At 34.1% G+C, this 12937-nt stretch overlaps 1 protein-coding gene across 1 annotated transcript in view; it reads right to left on the minus strand.

The window, feature by feature from the left end:
- The window catches only part of LOC107711371 (dedicator of cytokinesis protein 1-like), a 275068-nt gene that overhangs the window by 196423 nt on the left and 65708 nt on the right, over positions 1–12937 (minus strand). The window contains exons 15-16 of the mRNA XM_016516364.1: positions 8506–8609; positions 7608–7788 (exon numbers count right to left, since the gene is read on the minus strand). Of these exons, the coding sequence (XP_016371850.1) occupies positions 7608–7788; positions 8506–8609 (285 nt within the window). The remainder of the gene's footprint in view (positions 1–7607; positions 7789–8505; positions 8610–12937) is intronic.

Consider the following 12937-nt stretch of genomic DNA (forward strand, 5'->3'; position numbering starts at 1 on the left):
CAAAAAGAAAACAAGTCAATAGAATAGAAAAAGAATAGAGAAAGAATAAGTAAAATAAAGTGTGTGTGTGTGTGTGATAGAGAGAGAGATACATTGTATCATAATTATAATGTTAAATGTAGATATATAGACGCAACATAATTTCTCAAATTTATCTATTTAAATAAATGTTAGTCTCACTGTCACTAAATAATTAAGAATGTATTTCGCTTTATAACAACAATAATAATACTAATTATAATATACACACAATATTTATATTTAACTTTATAAATATAATACTATCAAATTTCACCATTTAAAAAAAAAAATTATAAATATATTAGTCTCATTGTATAATTTAATATTTAACTATTTAATAAAAGAAATGTATAAATAATTATAAAAAATATATAGATTTAAACAATCAATGGAATTACATAACCATTACGCAAATCCTTTTTTATTTTTTTTTATTTAGCTGAATCAAAAAGAAAATCTACATTGAACTGACTTCGAACTGTCGTTGAACTGACTTAATGTTATTTGGCATTAAGAAAATATGTACAGTCAGTCGTACTCGCAAAATAAACCCCAACAGCTGATCGGGACCCTGACAACAACTGCTGCCTGATCAATTATATGGTTAAATATTAACTAAACAAAAACAGAATGCCCAGACTGACCAATCAGAATCAAGAATTCCAGAGCACTGCATACTAACTAAGGCAGAGGATGTGAACAGAAGAAGAGCAGAGGCTGTGATTCATATCATCATATCACATCAGCAGGAACGATAGCTGTGTGGGAGAGACGATTAAGAGAGTTAAAGATCCCAACATTTACAAGCCCAGCCTGTGGGTTTAATAAAAATCAGAGAGACAGAAAAAGCTGTCAGGCCACGAAAGAGGAGAGCGGCGCTGTCATTCTTTATTAAAAACGCCTCATCGCCTGATCATCCGGGAAATGTGCTTCACAAAACTAAAATATCTAAACAAACCTGAGTCACAAACAACACTCCTGCAGACTGCATTGATTTCTACCTGCGTTTCTGACACAGAAACCAGAAATAGTTGGCGTAGAGGAACAGCAGGGATCCACGGCTCAATATGCTAATGTTTGTTCCATAAAGAGCCTCTATTTTACTTTTGTGACAGAAAACACACTGGCATTGATGGACAAGGCCTTGCAGGGGGAAAAACGGCCTACACAACAGTAAAAACCTGTGTTTATATGCTAATGCCTCAGCCTGAGGAATCCTCAGCGACCTCATTACTGCGTCTGCTACCTGCCAAACGCTGATTTTGGGGGGATTTCTGACAAAGGTCTTCATTAACGCGCCGTCTGAATTGCCCCCATGGCTCAAGGGTCGCGTAAAACTGTCGTTAGCACCTCTGTAATCAATTCGCAAGCACGACCGGCCTCATAACACGCTATGTGAGAGGAATTACGCCGGCGTCCGGCGGGGATAAAGGTGGCCTTTAAAAAGCGCTCTGATCGCAGACGCTCGTGGCAAGGACTATCGATGCTCGTGTCCGCATCTGGCATGGGAGCTTTGAAATTACAGCAGAAAACATCTTGGCATTCTGACGGCAGTGAAGTGTTTGCGAGCTCCGGTTTGGAGTGTCTCGAAGAGTCTCTGAAGCACAAGCTGATTTACATCAAAGATCAGCAACTGTTGCGAAGTTTAATGATATGGCACTTATTTCTCACCACTTATTAGAGAGAGGAAAGAAGAGAGAGTCACAAGTCAGCTTTGAACGTGAGAATGTGACCAGATTTCTGAAATGGAAACCAGGCACATTTAAATAGATCAGTGGCTGAAATATCATTGAAATCTCACTTGTAATTATCAATGACTGAAAAAAGGGACAGTCATTTTTTTCCATATATATTATTATAATTTCAAATTATGATGTTTGTGTCAAACTGACCTTAACTGGTTTTAATACAAGTCACCAAAAATCACACAATGATAAAATAGTAAATATTAACCATTCAAAAACCAAAATATGAATAAAATATGAACGGATATTAAATATTAATATTTAAAATTAATATTAAATAAATATAAAACAGACCAAAAATAGTTCATTTAATAAAAAAATAATAATAATTAGAAACATTTTTTGTATCACTGAGATGCGATTACAGTGTTTATCAATATTTTGATTATTCATATTTTGAAGTTATAGTAATTTTGTTGTGTTTTTGACATTTGTATTTTTTTTCTCCTCCAGTTGTGGTTTTAGGTATTTTAGTACATCAAGTACATAAATTAAAAAAAAGAGAGAGAGAAAAGTTGCAAATGTTAAAGTGTTTTTATATTTTATTTCAGTTGTTTGTTTCAAGTAACTTTTTTTACAATTTTCATTTTAGTTAACTATAATAACCCTGATGAGAACATATGATCTGTGTTAAACTATTATTTTTAGTATTTTTTATTTGTATGCAATATTTAAATTTTCGCAAACTGTAAATATATTGTATACAATAAGTACAACTTTTTAACTATTTAAATGTTAAAAAGGCACATTAATTAGCAAATTTCAGGCTCATCTTTTTCATCTTTTTTCATTTATGATGAGTTTGCATCCCTGTGTGTATATCAGGGTTATTATAATTAACTAAAACTGTATTATAAAGTTTCTTGAAAAATTTTTTTATTTATTTTTTTATTTTATTTCACCAAATTTACAAAGAATTACTCGATTACATTTAGTTTAATCTTTACTAAAATAACAGCAAATATAATAAAACTAAACTATAGCAACATTAAAACTAAAATAATTAAAAATTTCAAAATAAATACAATTTCTAAACCTTTCACTAAAATGAGAATGAACAATGTAAATCTAAAAACAAAAACTAAATCCAAATATTAATAAAAACTATAATAGTATCTCAGTGATACCTAAATAACGCTGGTTTATTTACTGGATGTTTTAAAGGTGCTGTAAAATGGGGACAGTTCCAGTCAAACAGGATTGTCCCTGGAAAACGGGGACGTCTGGTTACCCTGTGACCGTCTTGGATTTAAATTTTACTCAAGCGTTTATTCTAAAAGTCAGGACTTCCATTCGTAATGCATGCTGGCCGTTCTCTCATTCATTTTTCAGCCAGTGGTCCGTCTCCTCCTCATACCTGCTCTGGTCTAAAGCACAAATGCTAAAAGCTAACCAAGGCTACTCTGTCTTCATCGCTGCGGTGGCAGGGCCAGCACGCTCTCTGATGTGACTTCATGCACCGGTGGCATCACTAACGCTCAGCTGCTCTGCATTCTGACTGACTCACACAGACACACATGAATCTCACTCAAGTGACGTTTACAACATGTCTATATCAGCAGACTGTCACACTTTTGTTTATATAAACATGCTCAAAAAAAACAGATAACTAAAACCTATGACAGCCCCTCCATAAACTGAATGAAAATGTGGTCAGTATATATAAGGAAATTAATACTTTAAGCAAGGATGCATTAAATTGATCAAAAGTGATTTATGCTACAAAACGTTTATATTTCAAAGTTCTATTGTCATTTAATGATTTCCATAAAAATATGAAGCAGCACAACTCAACTGTTTTCAACATAATAATAAGTAGGGGTGCTCCGATCAGGATTTTTGAGGCCGATCAACGATCGCCAATCACAGAAAGCCGATCTTTTTAAAGCCTTCTTTTTTTATCATTTATAACTATTTATAGTGATACTCCAATCAGGATTTTTAGACATTTATTCAGGGCCTGAATTTCATTTTTGAAAATGGGTGGAATTCCCCTCGTAGGTGACTCTTGTGAGGGGGGAAGCAGCTTTCATTCAGGAGTTTAATCCGTTAACATGAGCGCGGAAAAAATATGCACCACATACGCACTGCAAACGGAGTAATGTGAACCTGGCATTATGTGTGTGCGCTGCGAGTGCGAGTGTGCATGAGAGCTCAGTCTCCAGGAGAGCGTGCGAGCGCTGAATGTTTAAACACTGGCAAGAATCGGTCTTTGTCAGGTGACGTCACACTCACGAGAATTGAAGTGCATTTTGGGTATCTCCGCCATTTGTAGGGTATCAAAGCCGAGGTGTTCTGTAGTTGGAGAATTGTCTTTTTTATTTGATTTAAAATGGTACGTTCTTGTTGTGTTAAAGTCTGCAATAGTGAATTACATGATAGAAAAGGTCAAAAACTCACTTAACCTTATGCACCTCAGATTGGATCTGCCTGCACAAACACTGTTTTAGACAACTGTGACAGGCACAAAATTATGCCTCACTAGTTTGTGGAGTCCTTTGGACACAGAATAGCAATGATAGACTGTTTTGAGATTTCCACAGAGAAACCATTCAGTGTGAAAGTGTGTGTCAAAATGTCTTCTACCTACAAGCACTATTTAGTATTTGACAGATCGTCTAGCACTTCTAAGAATCCATGCAGAAAGGGTCATCAGAAATGTTTGGCAGAAGCATCAAATCATCTTATTATTATTAGTAGTAATTTATTCAGTTTTCTTTGTAGTACTTGCACTGTGTCCACTTAAGAAAACAGTGTGTTGATGATTCATCATGCTGGTCACATATTCTATTATGCATTTTGAAACTGATTTTTAACACAGAGTTGCATTAATAATAAAGTATGTATAATGCCATTTTCATAAATGTGTTTTTGATTGTCTCCTTGTTATTAGTACTTATCAGTACTTGTTATCAGCCAAATGAAGTACGGAAAATTGTGAACAAACAGGGTAAGGTTTAATGGTAGAGACTCACATGATGTAATTACTTACAATTGTGCAAATTATGTGTGCAAATCAATGGTAGACAAAAACAGAACATATAAGTGTATAAGTAAATAAAATAAGTTTTTATACTATAAACAAGATAATCATATATCCAACGAGGTTGGAGGCAGCGATGCCGGTGGCACTCAACTTTTTGCGTCAGGTAACGTTAGTATGGATCAGTGTTAATTGTTAATCATCATCAGTGACAAATTACATAAATTACGGTTCCTAAAAAAATTTGCTGAGATTATCTCGGTACCGTATCTACTTGGTTTGCATCTGTTTCTCCAGTATGACGATTTAATCGGTCTTTACTGCACGGCTCTGCACACTTTTAGTTCACTGCTCAATGCAACGATACCTTCAAAATGGCGCCTCGGTGACGTCACACATAATAAACGCACGTGACAGACAAAGACCGATTAAAAAGTAATGCAATTTATAAACTTTAGTGACGATGTGACACTGCCTCGATTGTGCAAGTGACAATTCCTCTGTCAACTGTGCAGCTCGCTTATAGACAGACGCGATGTAGTGATTTGAAGACATTTGCGTATTTTGAGAGACCGCGTGTGCGGTCATTCACTCTCGCTGTTTGTGAAATTACGTCTCACACAATGTTTTCAAATTACTTTATAAGTTATCTAATGAAGAAATATGAAGGTGAGTACCTAACCTTCAGCATTATAATGATTTCACCCGCGCCGATAATGATCGGTAGCCGATCAATCGGAGCACCCCTAATAATTAGAAATGTTTCTCTAATCAGCATATTAGAATGATTTCTGAAGATCATGTGACACTAAAGACTGGAGTAATGATGCTGAAAATTCGGCTTTGATCACAGGAATAAATTACATTTTACAATATATTCAAATAGAAAGCAGTTATTTTAAACTAATAATATTTCACAATATTACTGTTTTTACTGGGTTTTTGATCAAATACAGCCTTGATGAGCATTTCCTTCAAAAACATTAAAAAAAAACTTTAAACTTTTGAACAGTAGGGTATAAATTAAATAAAACTATACTATTCTTAACCTAATTTAAAGCTACAGTGTGTGATTTCTTCACCACTGGAGTTGTTTGACACTAGAAGACAAAGTTAATTCAGTAACCATTTGTCAGACTGATTCAAAACCTGTAAGCCTTTCTGAAAGAGTCATTAAAAATGGCTCAAAAGAATCATTTGACACTAGAAGACAAATTCAGTAAACATTCATCAGACTGATTCAAAACCTTGTGAGTTTTTCTGAAAGATTCATTAAAAACGGCTCAAATGAATCATTTGACACTAGAAGACCACTAAATTCAAAAACATGTTGTCTATTTAGTGTCTTTGCATTGTAACCAGCTTGTTTATCACAATCAATCTAGTCTGCAAGCTCACGACTCAGATGCAATGCAATTTAGTTTGCTATGGCGTTGTGGACTGATCTATAAAAGAAACACTGGCTCATTTCTGTCTTTTATTCGTTATCATATATTTTCATTGTCCTACGCTTGGATGGCTGTGCATTCCCGCCGCGATCTTCATTCTCTGACTTTACATTCCTGCAGTATTTCAAACCATCTCCTCAGATTTACGACAGCAGGACTCTCCAGTCATGAAGCCGTCCGCCGTACATACTCACACCTGCCGCTACAGCATGACCAAAGGCTGATGGGCAAGCAGTTTCTGTGAGATTCATAGAGCAACACACACATGCTTAAGAGGAGAGGAGGGAGTAAAGCAGAGATTGCGTCAGGACTGCGGTGGACTTCACTGCATCCTGTATGTGATCCGACTGTAATGATCTTCCCGCATCTGCACTTCCTCACAGCTGCCAACCAGACACAGCATCTCACACAAAACATACAGATGACGTCAAATTAAACCTGATGATTTACTCACTTACTTTATTTCCAGTCATTCAATCCTGATGCTTGTTGTTCCAGATGAAAATACAGTTTTTGCAGTCTTTATCAAAATGTAATTAATTGCTTTGTTTACCAAAAGTAAAACTACTAAAAACTTCTAGTTTACTAAAACTAAAATCTTTTTTTTTAATAATAATTTGTCACTTTAAATGTTAACTGAAAAAGTTATCAAAATAAAAAAAAATTACTTTTAAGTTGCCAGCGCAACATTTCTTATTTATGTAGTTTAACTTGATGAATTTAAATAAAATGTTATTTTAAAAATGAATAAAAATAACTAAAATTAATGTGAATAAAAACTATACCTTACTAGACATTCCTGGTCATACAATCCTGATGATTATTACAAATGAAAATATTTGTTTTTGTATAGTCTTATTAAAATGTTAAGAAAAAAAACTAGTTTAAATAATTAAATAAATAAATAAAATAAATGTTAACTAAAATAACATTAAAATAATAATCATCATCTCATTTTTTAATTAATAAAATAAATTGAAACTGAAATTAAAAATGAATAAAAACTACACAAATATTAAAACTAATAAAAATGAGACGAAGCAAAACAAATCAAAACAGATGAATAAAAATAAACTTATTCAAAATGTTAGTGAAAATTATAATAGTATCTTGAAGATACTAAAATAACATTGGTTGACATTAGTAAGCTCTTATTTTTCAGCTACTTGATATAGAAACCACTTTTTATCACAAATTTAATCCGTTCTTGGATAAAGTCCACTTTCAAAATACAGTTTCAGTCTGATATGTGTCACAACATTGCAGTAAACTGGTTGTGAACACTGACTTGTCAGCTCTGGTTATTCTGTTTGTGGTCTTTTTGATAGAGGAATAGAGAAAGGAGAGGAAATGATGCGGAAAAAGCGACAGGAATGGGATTGGGAAATGATGCAAGTCGACGTGTCTCACCGTTCTGCGTGAGTTTGGTGGAGCAAACAAGCGTCGAGATCTGAAACGAGTCTTTGCTGATGGAGAAGCTGCCCAGATTCTGCGTGTTCTTCCCAGACGATGGGTTTCTTTCCTCCATCTCTGGTTTGGTGGAGGCCAAGCTCAGGTACATGGTGGAGTCCTCCAGTTTCTTGGCTTCAGCCTACAAATATATGAACACACAGTCATGAGTACAACACTGGTTTGCACGAGAGACTGAGGAATGCATTCAGTGATTGACAGCTGTCAGTCAGTCAACACACTCTTCAGGCTTGTTTAAATGAAATTTACATTTTCTTTAATGTAGCCAGTTTTACACAAGCAGTAAAACCAATATCAGATCAGTTTGTATGAGGGTTAATTTGCACAGCTCAAAAAGGATTTGACCAGGCGAAGTTCCGCATTAATGAAGCTCTTTAATATGCAGATATGAAGAGACTAAATACACGAACAAAGCTTAATTGCATAATGATTACATTGTGATGTGGGGCCAAAGGTTAAATGAGACAAACGAGGACAAGCAGCATCAGTATACAGCTCACATATATGTGTGTGTGTGTGTACCTGTTTTTCTATTCTGGTGGGGACTTAAACCTGAATACACACAGACTCATGGGGACTCGTGTCACGGTGGGGACCTAAATTGAGGTCCCCACGGGTAAACAAGCTAATAAATCACACAGAATGAAGATTTTTGACAATCTAAAAATGCAGAAAGTTTCCTGTGAGGGGTAGGTTTAGGTGTAGGGTTGGTGAAGGGCGATAGTATATACGGTCTGTACAGTAGAAAAGCCATTACGCCTATGGAGAGTCCCCACAAGGATAGCAAACCAGACGTGTGTGTGTGTGTGTGTGTGTGTGTATGCGATTGCGTTTTCACCTTATAGACGATGAGATCGTGTTCTCCATCCCTCAGCGTCGTGCCGTCATACCTCATCAGCTTCACAAACGACAGAGCAAAGTTCTTCTCTGATTTATCCTTGCCTGTAGAGAAATTGCATATTTATTATAATTTATTAATAGTCGACCTCTAAACATTTGTTCTTTGCATGCACTAAAAAGAACAATGCATTCAGAGAGTCATGCCAATTAAATAAAACCAGTTTTGAATCTGAACTGAACTAAAATGGAATATGAATCTGAACTGCAACTGAATATAAACTGAATTGAGACCAAGGAACGGAGAGGAAGAGTATCATGAACAGCGATGACTTGAGACACAAACAACGTTATTGTATAAAATTAGCTATTTTAAACATCTAAATGTATGTACGTTAAATATATTTATATTTAACAATTGATATATATTTTAATTTTTTTATATAGCATCTACATTTTAAAGTAAACAAACATTATATTATAAATGATAATAAATTACATAGAATATAAATTTATGATATATTTTAAATATTTTTTTAATATGTTAATATATAAAGTATATGAATTTCTATATATATTTCAAACAAACATTATATTATAAATGATAATAAATTACATAGAATATAAATTTATGATATATTTTAAATATTTTTTTAATATGTTAATTTAATATATAAAGTATATGAATTTCTATATATATTTCAATTGTTATTGTCATTTAATTATACATAATACAATTATATATACATTTATTTATTCACATGAATGATTGACACTTGTAGTATTATATAAAATAGATTATAAAAATAAGTATAAAATATTAACTGAATTTGGATCTGCTTACTTCGGAGAGGATTACGTTCCTCTTCTCATAACCTTGACAGTATATCAAACACAATCATATTTCAGTCAGACAGCACCTCTGACAGTCTGTGTGCTTCATCAAGAGCTACAGCAGCGTCTGCGTGAATCTGACATTAAAAATCATCCCTGAGGAACTTCATCCCAACTGGGAATGTCAACAGCAGTCTATGGAGATCCACACAAACACCTGAACCTCTGAACTCACAATGCTCTGCTGACAGAGAGTCAGAGAGGTGGAGAGGTCAGGAGATGACCATCATCATCATCATCACTGCAGTACCAGGACAAAGGGAACATGAGGGAAGCAGGTCCGCATCCTGCAGAAAGACTCTGACGGCAGCAGACTGTCTCAATCAGGAGGAGATGATGTTTACTGGTGTTTTTTTCTTACATTCAGAATTCAATCCATAAGAGAAAGACAGACAGGCAGACATGTGCGGTATGACAGGGATGAAGATCCCTACAACTGATTCTCCCTGACATTTGACTGCCTGTCAGCATCAATCAGTACAAGAAAACAGATTTTAATACCAGTGTCTTAAAACTTAGATGCCCACAGAAATCCCTACAAACTGAACAGAACTCAATGAACACAAAAAGACCATGGAAACCCCTTTGAACTGGACTAATTATGAACAAAAATGTACTGAATATGAACTGAATTGAAGCTGAAACAAATTACAACAAATAGAAATAAAATAATTAATTTTTAATTGTATTTTAATTATTTTTATTTTATTCTATAAATTCTATAAATTTATTTTCAATAGTAATTATTTTAGGTATCCAAAAACCAAAACATATAACATTTATTTATTCATTCTATTTTGAATTCTATTTTTTGTTTATTTTATATATAACAAATGCTAATTATTTTAAGTATCTGAAAACCATGCTTATTTATTTGTTTTTTGCTTGTTTGATTTTAGGTTAAAAAAAATTCAGAATTTGAAATAGACTTAATCTGAACTGACTCTGAATTTAAATGTCAGCATTTTAAAGTTCAGGTGACCATGAGATCTCTAAATTTTGAATTTATTTTATTTTTCTCATAAACATATTTATTTGCAGAACCACAATAAAGAGAGAAACAACTTCACATATGTGCTAAAAGTTTGGGGTCAGTAAGATTTGTTGATGTTTTTGAAAGAAGTCTTATGCTCACCAAGGCTGCATTTATTTCATAAAAAAATTCAATAAAAACAGGAATATTGTGAAATATTTTTCCAATTTAAAATCATTTAAATCATAAAATCATTTAATCATTTAAAATTAAAATTTTCTATTTAAATACATTTTAACAAGTAATTTATTCCTGTGATGCAAAGCTGAATTTTAAGCATCATTACTCCAGTCTTCAGTGTTCATTCTAATATGCTGATTTGCTGCTCAAGAAATATTCTTTAATGAATAGAAAGGGTAAAAGAACAGCATTTATTTGAAATATAAATATTTTGTAGTATCACAAAATACATTGCTATCTTTTTTTAATAAACTGAATGAGTTCTTGCTGAATAAATGTATTGATTTCTTAAAAAAAAAAAAAAACTTCTGACCCCAATCTTAGTTGCACTAGCCAGATAGTCCAGATCTGACACAAAAATAAACTTCAGAATGACAACTTATTTAAAAAAAATAAATAAATAAAAAGTGACATTTCAGCACTTCCAGACAACTGTGCTGAGATCAGCAGTCACTGTGTGAAACGTTGATACTGTCATAGCGTTTACTCTCAGATCAGCTGATGAGACGTTTATTTGCTCCAGATTGTCTGCTCGTGCTAAATGAGTTGATTTACATCCTCCGCCCAGTGCCTGGAACCAGTGCCCGACAACGAGACCCCGCCCCTCTCATCCTGGCGCTGCAACGGCAGCATGTGCTGGGCAGATGGAGCGGCGCTGCTGCCAGGATAAGGTTGAACATGCGCGGATAAGCGTGATGACCGCAGCCCCACGCCAGACGCCGCTTGGCCCATAAACAAGCTATCAGGCTTCGCAAACACGCCCGTGTTCACTGCCAGTATGATTCAGAAACTCCCTCTCAGCAAAACACACAAACAAACAGCCAGAAAAAACTTCAGACCTGCGGAAAAAACTTCGAGTTATAGATTTTCTGAACGGATTATGAGTGGCGTTTCCTCGTGCTGCAATGCTAGGGTGTTCTGGGTGTTAGCGATGGCATTTCATGGGGTTGCAAAGGTATTCAAAATATTACAGTGTGCTGCTGTGTGGTTGCTAGGGAGTTCTGGGTGGTCGTTTAGGCACTGGTATGTTGCACAATAAATAAGCCTTGGATGAGTGTATACTGCCAGTATATAATGGGTTAAATAAATAATTGGATAGATGATTATGTGTAATACTAGTCTTACAAAAGCAGGATATTCACCAATTAAATTCTGAAGTACCTAAAATAATTAGTATTAGTTATTAAATAAATAAATAAATAAATAATGAAACATAATTAAAAAATATAATTAAAAATAAAATAAAATGTTATGCATATTGGTTTTCAGATACTTAAAATGATTAGTATTGTTTATAAAATACTAAATAAAAAATACAATTAAATATAAACTAAGATTAAACAAAAATAAAACGAATAAAATAAAAAAACAAAACAAAATAACTTGTGTGCATTGTTTACATATACCTAAAAATTAATATTGGAAAAATAAAATAAAATAATGTATTGTTTCCAGATACCTAATATAATTAGTATAATGTTTTTCATGTGTTGCTAGGGAATTCTGAGTGGTTACTAGGATGATTCAAGGTATAATTCCTTGTCTGTCGAAGTGTAAAACTCTGCTGTTTGTTCAAATAGCTAACCCTACATATGAGCAACAGTAAAGACAAGCACCACTAATACACACTTAACAGTCTATTCAATAACCGCAAACTCATTCAGATGCAAATGACTAGGGCTGCCGTCGACTAAGGATTTTTCTGGTCGACTAGTAGTCGTTCATTTGAAGCATTAGTCGACTAATCGCACGTTTATTAATAAACCATTTAAATCATTATAATGAGCCTTTAATTACCTACATAGCCTAATAAAGACTGCATTAGCATTTTAATAATTTGATAAACTAGTGCTTTCTTTGTTTTCAGCTTCAGAGATGAAGTCGGCGACACGGACTCGTCATCTCCGCAGTAGTGATGCGCCTGTATGCATGTTTCATACGGATTACATAATCTGAGAAATTGTTTTCCATTTGAATTGTTTCATTTAAAGTAGACATTTCACTCTCTCTATATATATTTTTCATGTCTGTAAGGCAAAGATATACATGGAGTTTCACGCTCAAGTTCACAGAGACCGAGACGAATAAACGTAGAGTCTTTACAGATTTGAAAGATGTATTACACTCTTATCTGTATGATCAAAAATGACTAGTATTTTAAGAGTAAGTGGAGCGCACCGGCGCCTCCATCTGTCACACAGTGAGCAACTGTTCAGCTTCCGCACAGACACTTGAACAGTGCATATTTTTCCAGGTTAACATCAGATTGAGCGGCCATGTAAAGTTGCTAATACTTACATATTTCAGATGATAAGCCATATTTGAG

Source organism: Sinocyclocheilus rhinocerous, unplaced genomic scaffold (genome assembly GCF_001515625.1).
Source record: "Sinocyclocheilus rhinocerous isolate Xijiao unplaced genomic scaffold, SAMN03320098_v1.1 scaffold402, whole genome shotgun sequence".
Taxonomy (NCBI): Eukaryota; Metazoa; Chordata; class Actinopteri; order Cypriniformes; family Cyprinidae; genus Sinocyclocheilus; species Sinocyclocheilus rhinocerous.